General features: G+C 39.7%; 1 protein-coding gene across 8 annotated transcripts in view; it reads right to left on the bottom strand.

Moving 5' to 3' along the window:
* RARB (retinoic acid receptor beta) overlaps positions 1-27709 on the bottom strand; it is a 328154-nt gene that overhangs the window by 43786 nt on the left and 256659 nt on the right. For 6 of the 8 annotated variants that reach the window (XM_027638985.1, XM_027638986.1, XM_027638989.1 and 3 more), the window contains 2 exons: positions 24233-24381; positions 2971-3112 (listed from right to left, as the gene is read on the bottom strand). In XM_027638985.1, the coding sequence (XP_027494786.1) occupies positions 2971-3112; positions 24233-24381 (291 nt within the window). Of the gene's footprint in view, positions 1-2970; positions 3113-20274; positions 20372-24232; positions 24382-27709 lie in introns of those variants that run through there. The other 2 variants (XM_027638988.1, XM_027638992.1) reach the window with 2 other exon arrangements.

Raw genomic sequence — 27709 nt, 5'->3', positions numbered from 1 at the left:
AAACAACCTATAAAGAAATGCAAATTCGGTGCATTCCTTCATCATCTCACTTCATTCTCTGAAACAAGATAAAAGCATACAAGAAATGCTCAGTAGCTCTTCTCTTTCAAAACACTGTACCCCCACTCTTAAAACCCTACTTATCACACTGGGTAGGCACCCAGTTCCCATCTCTTCTCTGATGTTTGGTGAAGGCTCATTAAGCTCAAAGGAAGTACTCAATGCAAGTACTTTTGAATGCCCTTTAAAGGCAGAACAAAACACAGGACTGTAGCTTTTAAACACAGATTGTATACTGAAAATCAGCATTTACTCCTCCCTAGCTCCTGGGAACAGACCTTGGGGTTCCTATTTGCAGGTGCCCACCTCGATTATTTTCCCCATTTGGGACTGTTTTGAGTATTGTAGGCTTGTTGCCCTGTGAGATTTCTCTGATACTTTTTTCTGTCCTTTGTTCATGGTTTTCACATTACAAGGTAACAGAATGGTAAGAAGACAGAAAAACAAAATGTGAATAATGCACTTGGAAGAAAAGAAAGACCTATATGTGGTAAGAAAAAGCCGAGTGACAGATGTGTCTCTGTTTATATAAACTTCTAAAGAAATGGAGTTGAAATCTAGAGATAAGTATGAAAGAAGGTCAGATAAGAAAATAGTTTTTCAAATCTCTTAAGAGATGAAAAGCTCCTGTTTATGAAGGGATGACACAGAATCACTTCAGACTTAGTTCTTAAACCCAGAAGACAAGACACACTACATTCAAACTAATGACATTTAAAATAATTTCTCTGTTCCATTGAAAATGCTTTCTACAGAAATGCAGCCAGAGGACATCCCTCACTTCTCCCCAGGATCCTCTGTTCCCCCTCCAACCTCCTATCCCCGTTTCAGTGCCTGTAGTGGTTTGAGATAAAGGCAACTGCCAAAGGGCAATTTCACTCAGCTCACCCCAGGAAACAGGCAGAGCAAAACCTTAATTCTTGCTGGCAAAGCTCCAGCTACCCTATGGGAGAAAACAATCCATCACCTAAAAGGCAGTAAGCCTTTATAGTTTATCCAAAGTAACTTTGGTTAACATGTTAGAAATACTGCTGATATTTCCAAAACCTACTCCAATGTGACGTTACAGCATTTAATAAGATTACTATTCCACGTCAGCAATAAAATCCTTAAGAAGTCAAGACCAACAAGCCCTCAGGTGAGAAAAGTGCTTTTTCTTCTCTTCCAAGCTGCATCGCACTGTTTTTATCAAAGAAAAAAGCTTCATGTGCACAGATACACATGCAGTCAAATACCTATCAATCAAATCCTCCTCATTCCCTCTTTCATCTTTGTTTTTAGCCCACCTTCTCTTTTACTCCCATCATGGTTTCCACTCCAGCAGATCTATACCTAAGTATAGATATCTGCACTTCAGGCACACAAGAAAACTAGAAAACCCAACAAGGACAGTGAAATAATGAAAATCCCAAGACCTCCTCCCCCAGTACCTTGAAACTTTTCAAAAACCACAATTTCAGGTTTCCATGAAAAGGAGCAGGAAACACAGCACAAAGTTTCTAGAGATATATCTGGATCTTTCTCCACTCCTCAACATTCTTTCTCTGAGAAGAAAGAGATGGTGGGAGAGAGAAATAGTACACAACGAGGAGGGACAAGTGTGACTTTAGGACTGCTTTGGCTCCTTCCCAAGTATGGAGAATGGAACTACTGGGATGTCCCACATAATTCAAAAAGACAAAATGCTGAAGATGAGAACTGGTTTGAATTGCAGTTCAGATATAAATGTCTAATCATTGTCAATTTTCTTTTCCTTTGGTCTTAAAAATCGCTCTTGTGGGTAAATTAAAGTTAAAAAGTGGTGTTGGGCAATTTTTCCTCCTCTCTTATGCACACACTGCAAATTTCTGTAGTGTTTATTATTGGAATTGACCTACTGAAATTAGGAACATCACTGACAGAGGTCAAAACCCTCAACAATTCAACAAATCACTACATCAAAGACTTTTTTGCTACTGCAATCAATCCCATAAAAAATGAGAAAGTTTCAGAAACATTACTCCATAGGGATTTGAGAAAGGCTTTTTAAGCTATATTTTCAGGCTTGACGCAGATATCAATAAACTGGAAAAAGAGAAAAATCACATATTTCTACAAGAATACTTTAAAATGTTAATTTAAAGGGCAAACCAGAGATTTCTAGAAAAGAAGGGAGGGGAAAATCCCTTAGGTTTTTGGTGTGCTTGGCAGCACTTTTGCATAGTCAGGTTTACTGGCTTTGCAGGTTTAGAAGAGGATTTGCCGGCTCCTTTCACCTTTCAGCAAGGGTCTAGGCAGCAAAACCAGAAGGCTCAAGGCCATTATACCATCAGTTTTGTAAAATGGCACAGATTGGTGCTACTGCTAAAAGGGGGCCCTCTGGCACAAGCATCTGCACTGGTGTGAGAGAGAAGGTGTAGGGCTGAAGCAGGCTGCTGGCTGCTGCAGTGGGAAGCTCTCATGAAGTGACAGCCTAGACTGACCCAAAGCCCAGTAAAGCCTCAAGCCAGTCTGCCGGGCAGAGGAAGGACTGAAATCAAGCTTAAGAAGCCACTACTTATCCCCTTACACCCTTGTCACAGAAATTGGAGATAATCCAATCTTAAAGCAAGTACCTGTGCGTTTGTTCTCTCAGAAAACCTGGCAAAACTACCCACTTGGCATTCTCGCACTCACACAGGGTGGCCATGCCTCACAAGCAGCGTGTTGCACTAAAAGGTCTTAACTGATCACATTTAGGCTGCAAAGTTAAGGACTTAGAAGTTTATAAAGTCCAGGTCTAAAGTTGTGTACCAAATTAATACTCCTTTCTTGACCTATGAATGTAGATACTGGCTTCAATCACATAATTGCATAATAATTTTTTCCCTTAGGACTGCCACATATACATAGGATATGACAAACAATAAATTGTTTCTGAAGACAACTTACATTCTTTGGACATTCCCACTTCAAAGCACTTCTGTAGTCTGCAGTACTGGCAGCGATTTCTGGTAACTTTATTGATAACACAGTTTTTATCTCTGTGACATGTGTAAACCATGTTCTTCTGGATACTCCTGCGGAAAAAGCCCTGAAATTAAGGAAAAAAGAAATCAAGTAAACTTTTGAGCTTCCAATAACCCTTAGAGACAGGCAGTAATGTTGCCTTAAAATAACAAAAATAAACTCGAAGTTATGACTGGAGAATGGCATCTTTAAAGACGCAGTCTTATTATATTTAGTACTACTTCTTGCAACATGCGACTCATCTCTTAAATAAAAACTAATTATACAATGCAACCTAAGGCCAAAATAAATAAGAATTAGTAAGAGCATTCAGGAAATTAAGTCCTAGATTTTACAAAAAAGCTCAAATAAAAATGGTTTGGACTTATGAATGTAATTAATGAGTTGGGTGAAGAGCCTTCCTAACAGATCCACTTGAAAGTCAAACACTCGTCCAATAACCAATAGACTCCCTCAGCCTAAAGGTCCTGTGTATTTTGTTACTGCAGAGATTCTCTAGTTTGAAGGCTACCTGGCAAAAGAGAAATAATTTGAAACCCAGGTTTCTTAACTGCTGAAACTCCTACAGCAATTAATGAGGCTTCTGCAGGTGGAAGAGTTCCAGCATCAGGTTATTGAGTTGTGAACTTGTAAAAGCTGCCAATTACAGCACTTTTTTTCTTACTCAGATACAGCTGTGAAAATAATCAAGTAATTACAATGATCTTGAACAGAAATTAAAGAAACCTAGAGGTCTGGTTTGTACTTAAGGAACAGCATTTCATTGGATTCCTCCTCCAACAAGTGAAAAAGAAAAAAACAGCCATAAATTGTAAGGTTAGGTGGCACAGAAAAAAGGCAAACCCCAAGTTAATTTCTTTATCTGCACTAAATCCCAAGCTTTAGATAATATCATATAATAATGAAGAAAAAAAAAAAGAGGATTACTTTAAGCATTTTAGAGCTCAACCCACAGACATTCAGTGAAAGATTTCTGCAACAGACATTTGGAAATTTGACAGCACTATTTAACCTTCTCACTCAGATTTTGAAAATCGTTTCAGCAAGCACCAGGGTCAAATTTCAGTCAACATCGCAGCATTATGGAAGAATAGTTAGCAATTTAATATTTGTTGGAGGGCTTGAGAGGTTAAAACTCTTCATCCAGCCACAAGTTTACACCTTACAGGAAAGCCGTAAACTTGATGCCGCAGATGATAGCTCTGTGCCCACAATGCAGTTGTCTAAAGATGTGATCATGGTAAGCTATAGAATTGGCTCTACTAGAAATGCTCACTGAGATATGCAAGCAGTTCAAAAGCCAAAAACCCTATCAGTCGGAGTTAACTAGGAGAGTTTCTGGCTACATGATCAGGGAGTGGTAGGGCAGGCAGTAAGGGCTGGTCATAAATTCCTTGCACAGCCAACATGCTATAGATGCTAATGTTATGAAAATACCTCAGATTCACTCAGAACTGAAAAATGCCTCCTTAATCACATAACCCCTGGCAAAAGTTTTCTGTAGCTCTTGCACAGACAAGCCTCATCCTGAGGTTAGCTCCTCTGATTTAGGAGATATTTCATACTACCATCAAAAAGGTAAATAAAAACTTTCCGCTTCTTTTCCTTAAGCTACTGGACACAGAAGAGTAATTTAAAGTTATTTGTTTAGACAATTAAAACCTTCTAAGTTATCCATTACACCACTATTTTATATTCCACTCTTCTGATCATTACCACTGCTTGAATATTTGCAATGGCAAGTATGGCAAGCATGTGTGTACGTTTGTTTACTTGCCAAGAAGAAAATCTATGGTAATATTCACTTATTCCTTTCTTGCTTTGATATTTCCCTAACTGTGATGCCCAGCTCTGTGGTAATTGCTGATGATGCTAAATATGAGACTGAGGAGTCTATGGCATCTATTTTGGTTTAATTCAACAGGCAGAAAGTGTGACCTGTGCTGGTTCAAGGGTCTCTCTACAGCTTATTCAGTCACCACTTTGTAGCTGGAAAGATCCAGGGGAAGCCAAGACCGGTAGCTTCCAGGGCAGCCACCCCAGCTTAATCCAGTGCTACAGGGGAATTAACACCCACAGCCACCGATGGAATCACTCTCCTACCACCAGCTTGACAGGGTAGGAAATAAAATGGTCCAAATGAACAAGTCACTCAATACCGGTAAAAGAAGAAACAGCTTTCTCCAAATGTGTCTGTACTTCACCAAAATATAATGGGTAGCTAACGGCTGATCGATCAGTTGTTCTGATATTTAGATACAGGTTCTGCATCCTTATAATCTAGGGTTCAATTACAGCCCATCAGGAAGGAAAGCAGAGGAGGTTGCCTCAGTCCTTACCATATAAAGTTGACCACACAGCCCAAAAGAAAACCACAATCCAGCTTCTGCAGACAGCAAGTATAAAGCATTCATGAGCTCATTATTAATATAAAAGGCTAAAGAAGAACAATTTTGGAAAAAGCAGATCTCCAGGTTAAAATGAAGACAGTTTCCTCAACAGCCTAACCTCCCCAGGTAATGCCTTCCACAGAATGAAAGATATAGATGAGGACATTAATCGTGGAAGCTTGGACTGTTGTTTTACAAATTACTTTTTGACACCTGTATTTGACTTTCTTCCTGGAGTTATACAAGGAACAGAAAGAAAATGAACTTGTTTGCATAAAATATTCAGGTGAAAAAAGATGTAACGTGGTCCTGCTCAAAACTAAGGACATGGTTCTTGACAGTATATTAGTGCCCATTCCCAAGTATTCCCAAGACAACACTGGGATAGTATTCCTATTAAGATTTGTGGCAAACTCCTTTTTAAACCTCAGCGATATGTCACCAGAAAGATTTGATTTTTAAATCTTCCCCTGGACAGGCACTAAGAAAAATGCCCAGATTATAAATACCTTTGCAGACAAACACCAAACCAAAGCCATCCTAGGGGGAGACACAGGAATTCAGGCACCAGAGAGTGAGAAGCATTTGTTGGGCCCTGGGGCTCAGTTTCCCCACACAACTCCATAAGCCTGATGCCCTGCAGGCACAAGTTTTGGGTGGCACTGCAAGCAGGGTCATGCTCAGAAACATTTCCTGAATCTGGGTTGAAAAACAGAAAGACTGTCCTGTCTTTCCCTCTGCAGGGGTTTGGACCTTGCCTGCAGCTCTGCAGCGAAAGAAAACCCCACAGGACACAGGGATGGACAGAGCGGGTGTTTGCTGCCCAGTTAAAGAGAAAAGCACATTTAAACCATGTCAAGGCTGGGTTCCAAATAGCACAGGTATAACACTGGTCTTTTCACTAAAAATACCAAAATTAGAAGCAAGCCTAAGTTCTCCTCCAAGTGCTTTTTGTCAAGTGATTCTCATTTGATCTCACCACCCCAACAGTTTCTTCAAAAACCAAGAAAATCCAAATGTGACCTGCCCTGAAGAAGTTGTCAGAAACTTCAGAGACAGCAAAACTCCACAGCTTATAAATTAATCAACTTCTGCTGCCTACTGGCTCTTGGAAAACAATCTACTACATACTATGATACATTTACCTTGAAACAAACCTGTTTGGCTGAATATTTACATGAGCCATTTTTTATGCAAATATTTTAGCATCCTGTCCAAATTAACACCCTGTGATGGGAGATGAGACACTCCTGTGCCAAAAACAATCATGAATGATTCTTTCTTTGTAATTTAAAATGCCCTATGAATATAAAACAAAAATCCCATTTTGTGAGACATAAAGCATTACTGTCATACATACGTACTGTCATAAATAATTGTTTTTGATAGCACCTACAAAGCACTTGAATTTAGAGTAGAGGAAGCTACTGAAGGCCTATCGGGAACAGTGATTTGCTCCGATATTCCTTTTATCCACAGTTTTTGAAAGGAACATGGATTTTGTGTTTTTATTTTAGCAAAGACAAAGCTTTGGGGAAATCACACTTCTGAATTAATTCTGTTTTTCTCAGCTGCTTTTATCAGTATCCTTTCCACTGAACATTTTGGACAAATATTTCAATTTGTAATCTCATCTTTTCTGTGTACCATGCCATGCTCCTCCCAGGCTCACCAATCTTGTTATCTTAATGGATGACAGATAGAGTATCACTCTGACCATGCCACATTAGGCATCCTCATTTACCGAGTGCAAGGAAAAAATGCTGAGTATAAATTATTCAGAAATCTATTGTATCAGCGTGTGTTCTCTGAGCATCCACCAGTGGCAGAGCAGACAGATTATTTTTCACTTTTAATTGTGTTGATATCTTATCTGCCCCACTGAAAGCAGAGAGTGATATGTGAAACCATACACATGTATCAAGCAGCAAATAAACCCAGTTTCCTACATCTATTGCTTAGAAGTAAATAATCTATTTAGTCAATCTAACTTCAACACAATGCTGAAAAAACCACCTCCTCCCATTCACCACTTTTGTAGCATTTGCCTGTAAGTGCACCAAACTTTGAGAGCTCAGTACAGGACATGTATATAGACACAGATGCCTATAGAGAATATTAACTATTTCAGTAATATTTTGAATGCTACTATGCCACTGGCTGTCTGAATAGAAAAGACCTCTTTAAGGATGAGCCCTCAAGATAAGGTAAAGTGTTTAAGCTTATGAAGTCTTATGGATTTGTTAGCATGAATTGCTAGCCTTACATATCTCATCGGGAATCTATACAACTCCCTCTCCTTCACTGTCCAGTTGATTTTGGCAAGGTAGATGATTTAGAGCCCAAGTTATGCACATTGCATGAAGAGATGGATCATTTGATCTCAACAATGTCTTAAAAATATTTTGCCAGCGCAGGGCATGCCAAATCTTATTTGCAGGCGTAGTGGGCTTACAAGCTGAAAACTTGCACTGCAAGCCAGGGACAGAGTAATCAGCAGAGAAGGGCTATTGCGAGCTCAATCTGTTTGAACAGCCTGCTCAGTTCATCTGGTTCAGCTTTGATTACCCCCAAATACAAGCAGCCAGCTATGACTCCTGCAGATTTAGAGGCCATTCTTTGGTAAATTTGCAAAATAAGCTTCTGAGTGAAGCATACGGCTACTTTATCGTAAAAGAAACAAAGGGGCAGGAAGGACTTTTCTATGGTGCAGTTTATCAGCCATTTATAAACTCTGGCTGAGCTCTGAGAGGAAAGATAAATACCAGTAATACCAATAACAACCAAAAAGCAAATCCAGCCTACCACATACCTGAAACCTCTGCCATTAGCTTTATTCTGAAATAGGGGCTGGACAAATATGTACCTTTTTTTACACAAGAAATCTGTGATGCATAGCCTCTTTTCAGTCTCTCTATTTTAATCATTCAAGCTACCCTCAATCCTTGCTAATCCCGTAAAATGTATTTAGACAAGGTAAAGACCCCATTCCTACTCTCTCCAGAGCATCAACAGACATTTAAGGTGTCTCTCAGTGATGGGATCTGCACAAAACAACTTTGTTCTGTGACTTGGGAACTGCCCAGGTACCTTCATGAACTGAATGTGGTTTGCAGTACTTTTATTAACAGGTAGCAGGAGTCAAGGAACAAAAAAAATGTTCCTCACAAAGTCCTGGTAGGACCAGCAGTCATTAGGGCAGAGACACACAGCTTTTAGTTGTTAACCAGGAATATTTGCTCTGAAAGGTCATGGTAACATGCAAACTCACAAGTGGAGTTGCACAGAAAAGCTTACAAAGGACCTAAAACCCAGCATACGCTGTTCAGGGATACCATATAGGCAAAACAAACTGCAAAATGGCTGCAGCTCACAAGTAATAAAAGCTACCAAAGCAGCTATCTAAAAGGAAGCTCAAAATGAGTTTATTCCCAGTTGCATAGCACTTTTCCAGGATGTCTGCACTGTCTATCACACTTTGGAAGTCACGGCTTACAGAATAAACAAATTAATTGTCTGACATTTTGGCTGGAAACCACCCCTGGCACAAAATGGAAGCAGCTACAACAATAAGTAAAGGAAGGCTCGCTGCCAGAAAGCAGGGAAATTGTGCTGATGATGTACGTCAGGGCGGGATAGGCAGATCTTTGCAAAAACAAATGAATAAATGCTGTCAAATGCCAATAGCTTGTAGAGAGCACCTAGAGATGCCAGCCAGGCAGCAGAGGAGGAGCTGGGCTCCAGCCCACCCTGGGTAGGGCTCTGGGTTTATCTGTCATTGCTCATATTTCCAGCAGAAACTCTCTGCTCGCCATCCACATTTCTGCTCATCTAGCCATTTATTCTGCAGATGGAGAGCAGCCATAAGATTCCATGGCCAAAGAACCCCAAATTTGCTATTGAAACCAGTGTGGCAGTGATCTTTATTCTTTTTAACTGACAGAATTCAAAACACTTCATAAAAATAAGCAGCTTGTATACAGAAATACAGACCTGTGGACCTAAGAACAACCCACTATGGGGACAAAAGGGTCTATTATCTTTTCATTACTGTTATACAAATGGAAAAGTTTAAAATGTTTCAGGGTTTTCTCATTTCTGAAAGAGAGAAAAGGGCCCAAGGGACGTGGATAGTCAAATAAGGAAGATGTCACTCCTCTCTAAGCTACCACAATGAGGATGTTCTTCTGCAACTGCAAAAAATTCTCCAGCAAAGACAGGGCAGGCCATGCTTGATAAATCCTAATAGTTTCTAAGGTGAAAAAGGTCTTGCAGGCTTCAGAGGGCAAGAAAAAAAATTCTGATGACAGAGCTTGAAAAAAGTTATTCATGGGGCTACTAATGCCGATTAGCCATTAGCCACTACTGAGGCTGGAAACAAACACCACTTTTTATGAAGCCCCATGCCAACATATCTTCTGATTCCACAAACCTTGGTCTAATGTCAAAACCATGCCCCAAACCAACCACTGATTTTTTTTTTTTTTCCAGGGAGTTTGAAACACTTCTGCTGGCCAGCTGGCAGAAAGGCAGCTAACAACAAAACAGGGGAGATGTGATCCATCGGCTACAAATCTGCAGCAACCAGATTCTTCCGGCGAGGGTACCACGGCATCCCTACAACTACACACGGATTTTTCCACAATTTCGATTTTCACTGAACTCCTGACCTTTTTAGCAAACATGTCAAAGTCTCCAGACAGAACAGTCATCACCTTGAAACAATATGTGAGGGGAAAGAACGGCTGAGATTTTCTGCTTCTCCACTTCAGTGATTTAAACAGAGAGGAAGGTACTGGTATGTGCTTCCATCTGCTTTCTTCAAATTAAAAAAAAAAAAAAGGAGATGGAATGTATATAATTAAAAAGTTACAGTTAACTTCCTTTCAGTCATGTCTGTAGGATGATTTTTGGCCTGCTAGGGAACTCCAGATGGAAAGAGTAATGAACACAATTTAATACAAATAACAGGAGATCAAAGAAGCGCTTTTCTGAGTTGCAGCACACTGAGTTATTTCACACAGTTTAATGGAGAACTCAGGAATGAATTATTGCATTTTGCTGTTGTCTATATTTTTGTTTATGCAAATCAATTACCTTTAACCTAATTTGTGAAGGACCAGACCTATAACCCAATAAAACCATAAAATGTCACTAGGATGGTCGTACAACTGGCTAGCACTTATCCAAAAGGCTATATGTTGTTAACTGCTCATCGGTTTTTTCCTCTCTTCCCCTCCAGTGCCTCAGGATTTATACCACCAATTAAGACAATAATGAGTGCCCCAGGTTGACCTCCCAGGAGCAAGAATTAATTAAGTGCAGTATTTCTTCGTAAAGAATGACACTTTTCCAAACCATTTACGTAGCTGCCCTCCTGCATGGAATCACAACATCATGGAAGACTTTCCAGATTGTTATCCCTCAACTGTATGACCAATTTTGGTTTACACTTATAATTCGTGTCTTTGTTTTTATCCGTTGGGTTTTCGGGCAGTTGGAGCAGGGCAACCATTTTCCGAAGCCAATGTCACAATTTTAGTAGGACATATGTGGGATTTTTTTGCACAGAACTACAACAGAAGGACAGCAAACAAAAGCTACTCTAACCAAAGTAGTGGACCTCCTAGTAATAAACAAACAAAAAATCCCCACCAAGCTACGCCCGTGCAGTGACATGCAGATTCCTGCAGCAGGCAGGACAAGGAAAAGACTCATGTTAGCTATGCAATTACCATGCTGCAATTACTTGTAGCAGTCCCTCAAATTAACGTCTCCTTTTAGCTGCTGGCAGAGATGGAAACACGCAAAGAGGAAAGGGCAAGCTCAAACACAAACCTACATGGGAGAAAGAAGGTGTGTGCATGCTCCACGGAAATTCCCCTCACAGGCAGGCTTTGTATCCTCCTCCTCTTCCCCTCCCAGCCTTCCTCACAAAGGCTTGTAGAGTTCCCGCACAAACTTGGTTCCAGGGTTATTTATCCGAAAAGGCACAGGGACTTTATTTAACTGTCAGGCAATACAAAAATCCCTGCATTTCTGCACCATCTGAAATTTATAGAGGCGCTAGTTTCTAACCCGCTATCAGCGACTGAATGTTTACAGCTCAGCTGAAATAATAACGCAAACTATGCCACAAATATTTATGCATGCCTGCAAGCTGGCTGAAGTGCAATTCCCCTCTCACTAGCAGAGAGATCCGCACAGTTTGCCTGCACAGCCAGCTGTTCCCTGCTCCCTCCCCAGCTGATCCGGAGCCAATGAAGCTCCCCAGCCTGAGCCTGGCTGGCTGGGTGGGTGACTGTGGGTGCTGGCCCAGTGCCCACCTGCCAGGTTGGCAAAGAGATGGCTCTGGCCATGCCACAGCACAGCTCCCTCTGGTCTTCTCTTTTTGCTGACCTGGGAGGAGTTTTAAAACCTGCCTGATCTGCGGCAAGCAAGGAAGTTTCTGAGGAGGAATGAAGTGCCATACGAAAACAATGCAGAAAGCAACCTAAAAATACTCAGAAGAAATAACATGGACATAAACATGCCAAAATAAACCAGATATCTTGAGCATTATGCTTCCTGGTACAGTTTTCAGGCATCTATCTGAATGACTCATCAACACAAGTTCATTATCTCCCCATAATCTTTTTTTCGCTCTTAGTTTTGACAGTTGACATCTAAACAAATATGTTGTACCAGATCTCTTGAAATCTGGCAAGTAATATCTTGTACTTGCTACTTTATGCTACACTCTCAATCCCCTGCATTCGGCAACAAAGAAACTTTGCTAATACAGAACTATCCACTAAAACCCTGCAAAGCATAGAGTTTGGCGAAACTTGGATGCCTGGAGACTAGAAAACAGAGTTCAAGTAAACACCCAGAAATATGCAAGTCTGGCTCTCTAGTACTGGCAGTAGTCAAGGAAAATTACCTTTCCACACTGCAGCTGAAACTCATTACCAAAGGCGACAGCAGAGAGATGAGTTGGAGCTGGACCAGCTTGGAAAACCCACCATTTTTAAGAGTGAGATGGTAGCCACACCACTCTGCCCAGTTTCTGTACAAAGTACCCACAGTCAAAATGGTCTCAAAAACATGAGAAAGCAGGCTGAGAAAGGTGGATAAAATGCAGTCTGTGCCAGTGCAAGGGATTAGCAACTGCAGAAACAGAGCCAGCGAAATCAACTGACTAGTTCCTCCAAGCAGTAAGGACTCTTAAGGTAACACAAATTGAAGAGATGTATCTTGTTGCAAACACCAACACAAATCACACTGAGATGCTGAAAAAGCACCACAGCTTTCAGGACAAATGCAGGACTGCATCCACCTTGCCCAGTGTTGGCCACCGCTGATCATTCAGCCAAGCTGTAGGGAAGCAAGGGAGAGTCTAGGACTGGGCAACTTTGACGAGGAGAAAACATGACCTTTCAGAGACGAGTGAATGAACTGGAGCTGATTAATCTAACACAGGAAAATCTTAGCAAGATGTTTTCCTTTTTTCTCCCTCCCCTGCCAGACTTCAGTCAATGGCCAGATTCAAGCACAGAGCTCATATAATCACATGATGATCAACCTTTCAGTTTACAAAAATCACATGGACGTAGGGTAAGATGAAAGGTCTTCTTAGTTAGATCACCCATTTGGCTCCTGGGTGCTGTGCTTGCGTCTATCCTGTTCACTTAACACTCTCTTTTCTTTCCTTTCAAAAAAATGCCTAGTTTTCACTTTTGTGTCTGTACATGTAATAGTCACTGGGCATCACTATGGATGAATGTGGAGTGGGTAAGACCCTTTGCAGCAGCATCTGAGAAATGCCTTGATCCTCTGATCCAAAAAAAAAAAAAAAAAAGGTAAAAAAGTGGTAGTGCTTATTAATTTAAAAAATGATGAGTTGCAGAGCTCTCTCTTAAACGGTTTGCTTATATCTTCCTAAATCTGGAGTGCTGCCATTCTTTTGGACCAGCAGAAAGCATGTGAAGATGACAGTGTGCACTGAAGCAAGGACCTAATAAGTTACAAATTTATTTAGCACAGATGCACAGGGCTCCAAAGTAAGGCAAGCACTCTAGAGGCAGGGGAGACCTCTCCTCTGTTTGGAAGATTCATCTGGAGAGCAGCCAGCCAGGCCACTTGTGGGAGGAGTGAACAGTAGTCCATTGGAGTAGCTGCACCACGGCTATAAATCTCTGCTTTCCCTGTTAAGCGCCTGGGAGGAGGGAGAGGGAACCAGCCACAGCTGACAGTAATGGGTCCCATTAAATTGTCACTTTTAAAGAGACTCTAAAACGAGAACAAACTTGCTTCGTAAGCTTTTGATCAGTTTCCCTGACACCAGGCAATGGCAGACTCTGCTCACATGCACTGGCTGGGGGCTGCTGGCTCTCCCCTCCAGCATTAAGTTTAAAATAGCTGGAGTGAAATCACTGACTGCAATTACAGCTAGCCAAATCTACATCTTTTGGCACTACTTGCAACTGCATCTCACCTTGTAATTTACGTATCCGTTATTCTGGACAGGGGAGCCAGAAACAATATACCTTTTCCCCCTAAAATGTAGGTATTATGATCCAGTTTTTATTGCACAGTAACTTTTCCCACTAAAATATATTAAATGAGAAATTTTAAGCATGACCACATGAAATCATAAGGGACTTTATACACAAAAATGTCTTTCTACCTCTCATCTGTCTCCTGAATTGAGTTGTGGAAATTGTGAGGACTCCTATATATTACCAAAAGGAAGACTATGAATAGGGACCTCGAATATTTGGCAAACCAGCTACAGCAGCATACCAGTTAAACAGCTTCTATGCCAACATACCAAAACTACCAATTACAGAATTGGATGCATGGCTTCTTTAACACTACAAGTTTTCATAACTGGAGTACTGAGGTGCACAGGTGTCACACCTAGAGACGTCCCCTGTATATGGAAGTCAGTACTAACTCTGATTTAATACTACTCTGAAACAATCAGAATAGTATAAAACAGAAATAAGGACACAACATATATGTCATTTACATGATTCTCAAGAAACAAGGCATTCATACTTAAAGACTATAGCAAAATCCAGATACAAAGAGGGGAAGATAGGCACACGGCTATAATCTCAACCTTGGGAGTTTCTGGTCTTTGGAATGGTTACTCAAGAGTGAGAGAGTCTTTTTAGGAAGGCGTTTGTTTTGTTTTACAGAGTGAAGGAAAAAAAGAATGTACATAATAAAATTGGAGAAAGAATTTCTAAATCTGACTGCACTGGAAATACTGAATCTTGGAAAATTACATCCAGTTGTCTTTCCTGCTACAGCACAGACGAAGAGTAGCTCTGCAAATCAGAACAGCCCTGGGATTCATGCTGCAAATTCAATTGCCCTCCATTTCCAGAAGAATCTAAAGCAAATACCCCTTTAGTAAATTTCCTCAAAGGAACACTTCCTTCGGGATTAGAAAGAACCCCTGTTTCCATTGTCAGGTCAGTCAGTAAGTGCAGATGGCAATGGAAGGCCACTTTCCAAGGCCAAAGTATTTCTGCAAATTGGGAAACTGACTGTTTATGAACTAGGTGATGGTTTACAATAGCCAGAAAGGCTATTGTGTCTTTCAAAATAAATTCAAGATATGTAGCAAACAAAGAGCATTTAAATATCTACTTAACATATAAGTGAACAGAATTAAAAAATGGTTAATTCCATTTTGTACCATTATGAAACCCCTTAATTTTCGATCTTTAAGATGTGCCAATCAGCAAATCTTCAAGTACTTGCTAAGAAAAACACAAACTACAATTTAAAAAGATGCTTAAAGCAAGCACAGCACTGATCCCAACCATCTCACCAGCATCAGTCACACTGAGCTAGAACCACATCTGGCAAAATATTCTACTCTTCTTTCTTCCAGGGAAAACAGTGCTACAAGCTACCCTAAATCTAAATTCAACAAATGAATTGCTTGTATATCCTTCTCTATCAGTTTCTCATCAACCAGTTTCTTTTTTAAAAGTTCCACAGTTAGAAAATGAAAGCTAGTTCATTGTAATTTTACACATCTGTAATTGCTGTTCAGTACACATAAATATGGCCCAGTATAAAAAAAAAAAAGGTAGGCTAGTACTGTTAACAGAAAATCTAAGAGTATTTAATTTCTGATATGTTTACTCAGATATCCCTATTTCCTTATCTGCTAAATTACCTCTGCAGACAGTACTTTTAAAGATCATATTATGAAATGCTGTATTAAACATGGTGGAAAGCTGCATTTTTTTACTACACTTGTACAACTTTCTGGGTGTGCTCAGGACGGCTTGTACTCCACATCTATAATCAAAGGCCATATGTGGTCCTCAAAATAATGAAGAGGTATGAAATAGATTGACAACATGAGAACAAAATAAATGAGGTTTCTCTTTATCCATACTTAAGAAGAAAATTGAAAATGTAAAACCCATTAGAACCTACTTACAGGAAAATAAAAACACACTCCACATCCACTGCATGCCAACCAGGGGATTTCTCAGCAGGCAAGTGTACCAGCCTGAATCACAGCCCACCTGCTTCTGGCATCTCTGGTCAGTACAACATGACGTGACTTGCAGAGACAGCACTTTCACACGTGCATATAATTTACTTAATTCTGTTGAAGCTTTTCTAAGCCACCCCCACATTATGATCAGGTGTGAGCCTCAGCTCTCTCATTCATCTGCCAATAGGCCACAACAGCTACGGGCAGGTGAAAGTTGGATAGAAATGTGACAAACACACCTACAATGACTCTTCATTATTTACCTTTGTGATTCAACTCCAGTAAGGACAGATACATACACATGTAAATTTGAAGTTTCTTCCTTTTATGGTATGTTTTCTCTGGTAGAGGAAGGCTTAGACACTGCCAGAAGAGTAAGACTCAACAATTTCATTTTACTACTAATAATGAAAAACGTGTAGTTGTTATGGAATGGTTAGTGGCCAAAGATCCTGAAAAGATAAGCAAGGTTAGCAGGCATGAAGGCTACATTTATATTAGGAAATGCTCTTGGGAACAGTCACAGGCACTGTGGCTTGCTGATGTATCATGGGAAAATCTACATCTACCTTAGTTAACTCCTTTGGCCCCTGAAATGGGATGGCTGCATCCAAACTGTACACAGGAGGTGGTTGCTTGCAGGAGGAACACTAGTTGGTACAGCCAGAAACCTTCCAGGTACATGGCACAACAAAGCCACGCCCGAAAACACATCAGAGTGTAAGAGTCTGACACTGCTGTTCTCTTTTGAGAAAGTCTTCACTGACAGTATTGGGAATTTTACAAAACAAAGGAGTGCAAGATTTAAGACAAACAATTATATGTCATTATTTGACAGTTCATGGAAAATAAGAGAGTAGTTTCCAGCTCCTGTTTCCACAGGCCCTTAGCCCTTAGCCTTTGTGCTCACAAATAACTGTATCGGCATGGTTAGTGCGGTTAAAAAGCTAATTTGGGATAAGCTCTGTGCTTCTATAGTACCCACATCGCTGCCAGAAAAAAAATTACAGTAATTAGTAAAAAACATCTATTCTTATAGCTTAAGACAAACCCCTGGCCTATGACCAGGCAAGAGGCAGGATGAGAGGAAGATTAGCTGTGGATGTATGTGCTATACCCCCATATGGACACTGCTGCTCTTAACCCACAACCTGAGCCCAAAGCACTGGAAAGCAAATATGGCAGTCAAATGTACAACAGAATTTACATTTTTGTTATCTATCATGGTTGGCAAGTAATTTTTTTTTTCATCCATGGCATTTACACAACCCAGAAAGAGATTTTAATAAACATGGTAAGCTAAAATTTTTGTTTCTGATCCCATCTATTTCATCATGCTTGATTGCTTTAAGCAAGCTTCCAATAAATTTATGCTTCCCCATCTTCAAAATTTTGAAACAAATTCAGGATGTGTCAAAAGTTTTATCTTCCAAACAAATAATAAAAAAAAAAAATTAAGAACTTACTGAAACAGATACCAGCTTTTCACAGGGCACCTGGCTTTCCCTGGGTTTGTTATTTGAAAAACTAAAATTTCAAAGATGGCATTAAAACAATCAGGTCTCCTCTGCTAGCATAAATATATAAAAATTCCAGGTTTTCAGTACTACATTTAAAGCACTTGCAACTCATTTAGTGTCTTTCTGTATGCAGCACTGCTTTCTGCAAATGAATGACTCGTTATGTTGCTATGCTGTGAAGTGCTTACAGTTTAAGATCAGATGATACTAATAGTATGCAGAAATGTATCTCAAAATACATTTTTCACCTTCTAAAAAAAGTATTGTTGATTTAACTGAAACTGGGAGCAATTTTCTGTGATTCAAGGAATTTTTCATAGCTGTGCATGGATGACAGCGTACATCTCTACTGCTGGCACTGTCACTAATACAGCTTAAATGGAGACGAATACAGCTTGATCATTCAAGCTGATCTGTATTTTTCTTTGAACCAACAGAAGCTTTTACAATTGCATTGCTGCAAACAATGTTACTTCTTTCCCTGATACAAGCCATACTGTTGCACCTATTTTCAAGTTTACATTTCTTACTTTCTGTTTCAGTTGCAAGCGATTAAAACGTGCCAGGAAAACAAAGCCGAACAAATGCGTGGAATGTTAGTTAGCTGGTTTTATGAAGTGTTTTCTTTTTTTTACTGCTAAGTAGCTGAGAAAATTCTGTGTCTGGATTCTTAATTCCCAGTAAAGGGGCATAAATACAGGCTTAAATATAATTATATTATAGCTAGAAGCTAACATGTGCAAGAGTGGTGTTATCAAAAAGAACTGCTGCTTAAGATCCCTCCACAATCCCAAAACTGCCTAAGAAAATGCAAATCTGTTCTCACATGATGTAAGAGATGTTATTAAAAGGAAAAAGGCATCTGTCCCAAAGGACACTGTTCCATAAAGGGAACTTTGCTATGACAATCCATAAAATATTTTAGGTCTCTCAGCAACATTGCTCGCAGACCAAAGCATAATATCACAGAATCATAATATCATTTAGGTTGGAAATAATATCCTTGCCATCAAACTTTCAATAAAATGAAAACCAGTTCCTCTCTCTCTGTCAGTAGCATTTTGTAAATCAGTTGTTGACCAGTGCTGACCAGGAATTCATGGCCTGCAACAGGGAAAGCCCAACTCTCTCAGTGTCTGAAAGGACATAACCATGGGGGACATCATCTCAGAGAATATTAACACAGCTGTGCTTGGGCACATAACCCAAAGGCTCATGGGGGCGGGCTGCTCTGGAGGGTGACCCAGAGCAGATCTGGTTTAGATGCTCTGAATCAGCCATCAGAGGAGCTTCTCTCTCTCCACAGACCAAGAAACCCCAGACTTCAAAGTTAGGCAACTCATTTTGGACCTCAAGCTGAGTGGCGGGACTGCCTGACACTGCATCTGTAAGCAAGTAAGTTAAACCTATAACAAAATGACAGTTTTTGTCCCAAGCTTAACACCCATGTGGATCAGCAAATTTGGACAAAGCAAAAACTGTTGTCATTTTCTCTCTTTTCTTCTCCTATGTGTATCTTAGCTTTTCTGAGGAGTCAGTCCCACAAAATTACAGACCTAAATTTCACGGTTTATATCAATGCTCTTTTTTTCATAATGCTTAAAGTCTTTGCAATAAAGAAATTATATATTTGAGTCAGGAAGATGTCAAACAAATAAACATATTTCCATAGCTGAAATGCTTTGAAAATATATTAATTTAATGATCCTACATTAGATGTGATCTTATATGAAAACTCTGATGGAAGGAAAGCTATTCTTATTTTATGATAAAAGCCAACCTGGGATCACTCAGTATTGAAGTAGATTTATCTACATTTTTGTCTGCTACCATCAATAACAGGCAGAGAGGCATCCTCATCATTTAGACAAAAGTGCTGGACCGTAAACCTACCCTCTTACATGCTGCGCTGTCCACTCCAATGAAACTGCTTTAGGCATCTTTGCTGCCCACCAAATTCAAGCCAGTAATCCGGGCAGGACTGTCAGCAGGGGAATGCTGTCTTTTAAATGCCCAGAACAAGAGACAAGGCTTTCAGAGACAGCTGAAGCTGCCAGAACACCAGCTTCTCCTCCTCACCCACACAATAATGGCATTGTGTGGGGAATCCAGCCCACTACTCTCAGTCTCCCTTTCTGCAAACCCAGCTACACAAGTCAAGTCAGGACCAAAGAGCTGAGTTTTTGGTGACAGCCAGCCCTATAACCACTTGTACCAGCTGGATAAATCCAAACCGCTCATTTTTTATGGAATTTGTTTGCGTGCTATCTAGCAACACCCAGAGACTGGGGAAAAAAAAAAAGATCTCAGAAGCCTGTAACTGAGGTCATGAAACACACAAGTAGATTCCAAAACCCACCTCTGAAATGCCACACAGTTTACAAATTGGAAAAGTTGTAAATAAGCTGAATGTTGTCAATGTACTGTTTTACACATAAAAAGATGGACTGGCTCTGAAATTCTTCTTACAAAATACAAGTACACTGTGAAGATCAGTTTGGTTTTGAAACTAATATGTACACAAAGCCAGTGACAGGCTATGAAGAACGTACACTTTTGCAGTGTAACATCCAGAAATAAACACAAAGCCACACTTTTTAGAATTTATTTAAACCAGTTTAAGACTTCTATTGTGGTTCACAAGTGCCTATTGTGAAATACTCCACCGCCTAAAAACCTTAAATGATTAGTATATCAACACAAGCCACAGAACAGTCTTTCTAGTATGGCACAGTACTGAAGACTGTTAATTAATAAGACAGAAGAATCACTGAAGTACTTGGCAATGGAGGTTGTTCACAGGTACCTGAAAATATAAGGTCAAACGATGACAGTGTGTGGGAAAGACGAAGGGAGGACAGAAGAAGGGATCAATCTAATCCCATGTGAGAAGACCACAGCAAGAGTTTGACAATGAAGGCAGTCAAAGCCAGATTTTCAGATTTTGGAGGAAAAACAACAACAGGTCATGTAAATTAAAATACTGTAGATCAGAAATTATGTCATCATGACATGATGCCTGAAAGAACTCCACGCCATGACATTACAGTTGGTCATGTGACAAAAAGAGGACAGAAAGTTCTGTCTCTGTGAACTCTGTGTCCAAGGTAACAGTGAGGTGAGCAAGATAACACATCAGAGAAAGACAGAAGGAGAGAAGCCAGAGATAGGGATGCTTTGGAAGTCATCCATGGGTTGGTGACAGTTGAGGGAAGACAAATTTTACAGTGCAGAATTTCCCAAATTGAACATCACAAGGTCACAGTCACCATCCAAAGCTCTCCAAAGGCTCCTGGCTGGATTAAGAATACACCTGTTATGACCAGAATATTGCCATGATATCCCCCATTGTTCTACCATAAAACAGGTCGGTAATTGATGCTGAAGATGAAGAACTGAACCTCAGGGAACAGCATCAGAAGTGGATAAAAAGCCAATTAAGTAAGAGACACTGAATAATCAGTAAGTAGGATGAGAATCTAAAGAGTCCCAAAAGCCAGGAAAAAGAAATCCCAATGAATCAAAGGCAGATATCAACCCAAAACCTGGAGGACAGAAAGCTGTCCCTTGCACTAGATGAAGACTGCTAATGATCAGTGTGGCAGCAGCTTCACCAGAGCTCAAAGGAGAAAGGCAAAGGAGAAGGAAACAGAGACGGAACTAGAAGAAAAACAAGGGAAAGCCAGTACAGAAAAACAAAAGAACAGGGCCCTAATTAGATAAATATGATATGAGCAGAGTTTTCCATTTGTGCTTCCCTTGAGAAAGAAGACTGCCAGGAGTTCGAAATGAAAGGTAAATGAGTCAGAAAAGACTTGAGAAAAGGACCTCAAAACAGAGGGACATGCAAATGCAGGAGGAAAAATGAGTGAATTTAAGGTTTAACATCACAGAACAGAGACTGCAAATCAGGTGAAGAAAGAAACAGGGAAAATAGGAATGAAGAAGGAGAAAATTGCTACAAGGTCAGATGAAAAGAGAAAGAAAGGGATTGACTGATATTTTAGTCTAGCTTCTTATGGAATGAGGTTTGTCCAACCCGGCCACAAGTGAGGCTCCCTCTCCCCATCCCCACAGCTTCTGAACACACTGGTCGGCTTCAGTGAAACTCCAAATCTTGAAGAAAATAGAGCTCTTTGACATTCCATGGAGATGTGTCTTCAGGGTAAAGGGGAATTAAATTTGAGTTTCCTAACTACACAAAAGGTTGTAATACAAATTCTTCCTTATTATTACTCCCTTGGTTCATCAGAGAATCAGCATGAAACTGCAGCTCCATACCGAGTAGAGCCTTCAGTGAAAGACAGACTCTCTAATAAACTTGGGTTAAACAACTGAAAGGCAGAGATCCACAGGAGACAAGGCTTCCCCAGCACTAGTGCTAAATGCTCAGTGCTTACTGAAACTTGTAAAGCAACTGGTTAAATTTTTGTATGAAGGCTGCAGAGAAAGAGATGCATGAAGAACTGGCATCAGGAACACAGGGTAAAAAGCAGACTTGAGGACAGGCAGGAGCCTAGATAGTTAGAAATCGGAAGTACGAGGTGGTAATTTTCTTATCAGACAAGACCAAGAACTGACAGTGTGAAAGCAAGCGCAGAATAAAGATGAAGTAAAAGAAAAATAAACTAAACAGTCAAAAAGAGCTCAAAAGAAAAAAGGCAACATTCTTCAGAGAAAGAGTAGAAACCAGCAACACAGAGGTTTCTGAGGTGGTGTCTGGTGTTGCAATCACATACTGCTGTCTGCTGACATCCAGCTCACTACTTCTGTTGACCTGAAAGCTCAGACAACTTTGAGCAACAAATGTAGCACTTGACTGTCCACCAAAGGGACCACTGGTTGATTCAGCAGTCTCATCATGTTCTTGCCAGTTTCTGGCACTCGCTAAGGAAATTGATTCAATCTGTGGAAGAGACTCCATAAAATCCTAGTCCAACCTGCTGAAGAGCTAGCATCAACAAACCCAAATATTATCAGTCTGAGGCAGCCAAGTTACTGCTTTGGAATCCTGTTATTTCTCACAGACTGACAGGTTTTGTATGTAACTAATGTTTTTTTCTTCTTCTTCTTTTAACAGCCAGCTATCATTAAATGCTGAATTACACCATCTTGCAAATTAGCAAATAAGTGAAGATGATTTTTTTGTTGTTGTTGAGTATTGGCCAACACATTACAAGATGGATTTCTTCATGTGTTTTGACAAGTGTGATCTTGCTTTAATTATTTATGAAAATGCTTTGCAGTATGCCAATAAAAGTCTTACAGTATATTTTTGCATATTTTTCAAAAATAATGAACTCTTAGGAACACGTGACCTTTCTGCCATGGTCTGCAATTACGTCTCTACTTAGAGGTAACATGTGGGTGAGCAAATGACATCATCATTTGTGTGTTAACATCTGAGTATGATGAGATTTCCTATTTAATAAAGCCAGTTACAGCATATTCTTATCATAGATCTTCCTAAATTTTGATAGTTTTGTGGCATCTAAAAGAAAAAAAATACAGATATGATACCCAAGGAAAACCTCAATACCAGAAAGAGATTCTAAAACTGAGGTGAAATTAAATAGTTACTTTCACTAATTCAGTATCTACAGTTATAAAATAAGGGGGGGGACCAGATTCCAATATTTTAATTTTTTTTCTAAAGACACAAACCCAGGACTATGATATTTTATGTCACTACAAGAGCCCAGTAGCACTGAAGAAGTTGAAGGTTCAAAGGACAAAGTAAAAATGGCTACCTTCACACTATCTGAAAAATATTATAACATTTCTTAAAAATAAACCAAATTTGTTAATTTAGTCTAATAACTTTATTTACATGAATATAGCACCTGTCATATTTTCAGCATGAGTTAGTATCTTCACTGTACTAAACACTACACTACTATTTTAAGCTGAAGGATGAAAATCATAGGTCTTTAATTGTTAAAAAAGAACATCGCAGTGGGGTACTCTAACAAAGTTAACTATGAGAGCATCTGCCCTATGATATCTTTTCTTTAGCATTTTTCACACTACCTTCTTCCTCACATGTGTTCTGTTCACTGTGTGCACACCTCTAACTATTGCCATACAAGCACTGTTTAGCTGCTATTGCTTCTCTGATGGGTATCTCCCGCCTAGACATTGCCTACTTTTGAATTGTGTATTTTATTACCACATCCCGTGGACAGTCAATTCATGCTCTGACAACCACAGCACTGAGAAGCAGCTAACAGATGTGCCAGCAATGTAGGCTGACAGACTAAATTTTGCAAATACCAACCTCCTAATCCTTAAATTCCCAATTTGATTTGAGATTAGTTAGATAGTTAGAGACTACACCAAAAAATTCCAGACGATCAGATCCTGTTCCCAGGTTCCAACCCCTGGATACAGAGAGGTAGCAGCAAACAGAAAAGGCTGAGAGCAGCCAAAGGTCGTGTGAGATCTCGGGGAATACCTGACCTACAGATGGACAGCGAAGAGTCTCAAAGGTTTTTCAGTTTATTCTTTGATTATGTCTACATCTATGATCACATTCTCATGCTAGTCAACACTTAAGGAAGTCCCTGAAAGACATAATTTGGAAGAAGTTATGAAGGGAAATATTTCCAGGAATGATGGTAATTTACTTGGCTTTACTCATGAATAAGAATTAATTCCCACAAGAAACTGTACAGCTGCCTTTGGAGACAATCAAGTCACACCACGCTGCATTGCTTTATCCCTTTCTAAGACAAAATGAAGGAAAGGGAGATCATGGCACTCACCTTACATCCCTCACAAGCACTGACACCATAGTGATATCCGGATGACTTGTCTTGACAGACAAAACAGGGCTTGTAAACACGAGGGGGTGGAAGTGGTGAAGGAGGGCTCGGAACAAGTTCCTCAGAACTGGTGCTCTGAGTTTCAACTGCTACAAAAGAAAAAAAATATAACAATTGAATGGTTTATTAATAAAGTTTGAATAAATTATTACATAAAACTATATTCCATGTATGAAACTGGCCCATATCTTTCTTTACGTAATAAACATTTCTCTGTCTTTCCTAGAAACATTTAAGGGGAACTAAGTAAGGCAAGTAACAACAGGACTACATCCCATAGCTTCAAAGTATATTTTAAAGTACCCAATAATTTAGATATATGGCTTCAATCTCTTACTAGGCTCCAAAAATGGACAACTTTGGGCTCATCTTCTGGTTTTAGCCATGGGATTCACGTGTGCATGCTCGATATCAGCCTTCAAAGGGAAACTGTTTGTAGCATGTACCCTTTTAATCAGTACCTAATCTTGAGAGAGCTCTTGTATCTCCTGCCTTTTTCTACAAAAGGTAACACTTCCAATCTGCAATTCTGATATAGCAGGATAGCAGCAAGTATCAGGACATATGTAAAGAGTAAGTGTGAGACCTGAAGTGAAAATTACCTGAACAACTTGTCTTTTTTTTTTTTTTTTAATCTGTAAAAAAGTAGCACAACCCAGTAACACTTCCCTACCTACCTTAGGACCTGTAACATCAGGAAACCTCGCTGAGAAAAAGTAACTTATATATTATGACCCCACATCCTTTTATTGCCTTAATATTTCTAGACGGTCATTTGTTTGAGCCTATTGAAAAGCCAGTTACCCCTTTCAGGGGAAGGACGTGAAAGCTCTACGATGCAAGATAAGACATGTGAACTACATCTTTTCAAAACATCTGCATTAGTTTTCTGTGATATGCTGTCATCATTCCTCACATTTATTGTGGATGTGCAATACATTTTCATGTTTCACCTAGCCGTCTGCTGCTTCTCAGATAAATCCCTCTAACTTTCAACAAATATACAGGAATGACAGGATCTGTGAACTCAGATCTATCCAGAAATATTAGGCACTATCAGCAGAGCTAAATCTCAAAAGTACTAACAGCAGACCCTAAAGAATATTACTCAATGGAAAAATCTCAGACAAGATTTACTGTACATGATATTTTTCAGATTACAAAGATGATACATTTGTATTAAAGTCATGATTCATTGTCAACTCATGTGTTACAGAATTCACAGAGGGCATCACAGAGCAGGATGCAACCTCTGATCACTTGTGAGAGGAGGGCCCCATTTTTCCTTGGGTTAACGTAGTATCAACCTCAAGGACGGACATTTCTTGAGAAGAAAATAAATGCTAAAGTGAAGTATTAAAGGGTCTGATTCTAAGCAAAGGAATATCTTTTCATTGGGACCAATTTATTTATATAACAATAAGGAGGCTGTGAAAAAAACAAAAAAAGTAAAATAACATGGTTCCACAAATTGTGCCATTAAGACAACACCCAGAACTATACTCATCTTTTTCAGTATTAAATAAACTGAACTTGGCAGACCAAAAGTCTACAGGTTCCTACTGCACCAAGAAAACTTTAATGAAGTTTTTTCTTAATGAAAACTCAGATGAGAACGATAATTTCTTTTCAACAGTAATTTTTGGTATTTGAGATGGAGAGTGGTCTGTTATTGATCTCTGCACAGCCACCCTGCTTGAATCGATAATCTATTAGTACTTCTAAATTAAAGTTAGATTCATCAAATGCCCTTGAGAGGCCTCAAACATTCCTCGCCTTATTCCATACTCGTACATGAATTATGGTGGCTTCCAATGAGTCTATGGAATGATAAAATTTTAGCTTTAAAACTCTAATACCAGCAGACAATGTGTTTCACATTAGTTCATTCAACTCTCCCAGTCCATCTAAAAGGCAGTTTTTAGGCTCCCCATGGGAAAACAAGGTTGTATCATTCAGTAAAACAACTGCACTACTACAATCCTTCTGTGATTTCAGTTTGGGGAAAGCAGTCTTTGAGGAATAATACTGATACACTTCTGCTTTATTCATAATTTCATCCTAAACAAGCACCAGCGTCCAACAGTAATGTTCAAACCACGAACAATATATGTACTTCAGAGAGGTCTGTCAAGCACTGTCGAAACACCAGGAGCTTGTGATACCCAGAAGAGACTAAGCAACTCAGTTCATAAATACACAACATAGTCAGCAAGTGAGGATTTCAAGATAAAGCTGGAGAATATTTTTCAAGACAATTTGAAATTGTATACAACGATGAAAGAGCCAATGGAAATCAGAAGATCCTCCGTAGAACACCTCTCTCTCTCTCTCTCTCTCTCTCTCTCTCTCTCTCTCTCTCCATATATATTTTTGCACCACTAAAAGGACCTAATCTACTAAATATAATACTTGCATCAGCTGAACAACCATCTAGAGAGACTGGTTGGGTTTTGGGTTGGGGTTTTTTTTTTTTGGTTGTTGGTTGGTTTGGTGTGGTTTCTTTGGTAAGAGAACCTAGTTTGGTCACATTCACTTTTGATCACAGGCAAGATGTACAGTTTTCTGGAGAAGGTTTGAACCCAGGATACACATATTCAGCTCTTACTCCAGCTGATTTACTATTCTTTCTTGGATTTAGCTTTTTTAACTCTTTATTTGAAAATGTATGTACTGCCAGTATGGAAGTGCAAAAGTCTGGTGCAGGCACCTGTAGCAATTTATGCTCAGCAGGTAAAAAGTGTTATTTTTGTAACATGTTGGCAGCTAGTGAATGCACAAAAGCAGAAGCGCTTTCTTCTATGCATGTCTGCACATGCAAGGTGGAAAAAAGAAAAGGATGGAGGGCCAAGAGTTGACATTTTCAGAAAAGGCATTTTTAAAGCAGTTTTACAGTTTTAGGAGGAATTCGGGGGGGGGGGGGGAAGAAAATAGAAAAAAGGCAACTTCTTTCCATGCCCTACTGTCTTGTCCTGTGGGATGTGACACTTCAGGGTCCCTACTCACCTGAGAAAACAGAGCCTCAGTCCTGTCACCCAACACCTGAATGCAGCTTAAGCACACAGGGACTCTCAAACAATCGGTCACTTCACAATTCTTAAGATGTCTGAAATATTTCTAAAGGTTAGATAAAGTAGCAGATAAGATCTTTAAAAGCACAGCGTGCTTTGTGAGAGCTAATTTACTGCCAGCTAAACCGTGTTGACAGATGGAGAAGGTATTTTACTTTGAGACCAGCTAGAAGCAGGCAGGCACTATGAAATGCCTCGTGTTCTGAACTTAGATTATTAAGCTTGCATGTTAATGCACACTTTGGACAGTTGAGTTTTAAAAGAATAAGAAGTTGTAAAGCAAATGGCATTTCCTGGATAGCCTCAAGGGAATTTTGAATACTGAGCTCAGGGTCCCTGGTGGGAA

This window comes from Corapipo altera, unplaced genomic scaffold, assembly GCF_003945725.1.
Source record: "Corapipo altera isolate COAL_440 unplaced genomic scaffold, ASM394572v1 44, whole genome shotgun sequence".
Taxonomy (NCBI): Eukaryota; Metazoa; Chordata; class Aves; order Passeriformes; family Pipridae; genus Corapipo; species Corapipo altera.
Note: the sequence above shows the minus strand (reverse complement) of the source record. Positions and strands in the feature narration are given on the sequence as shown.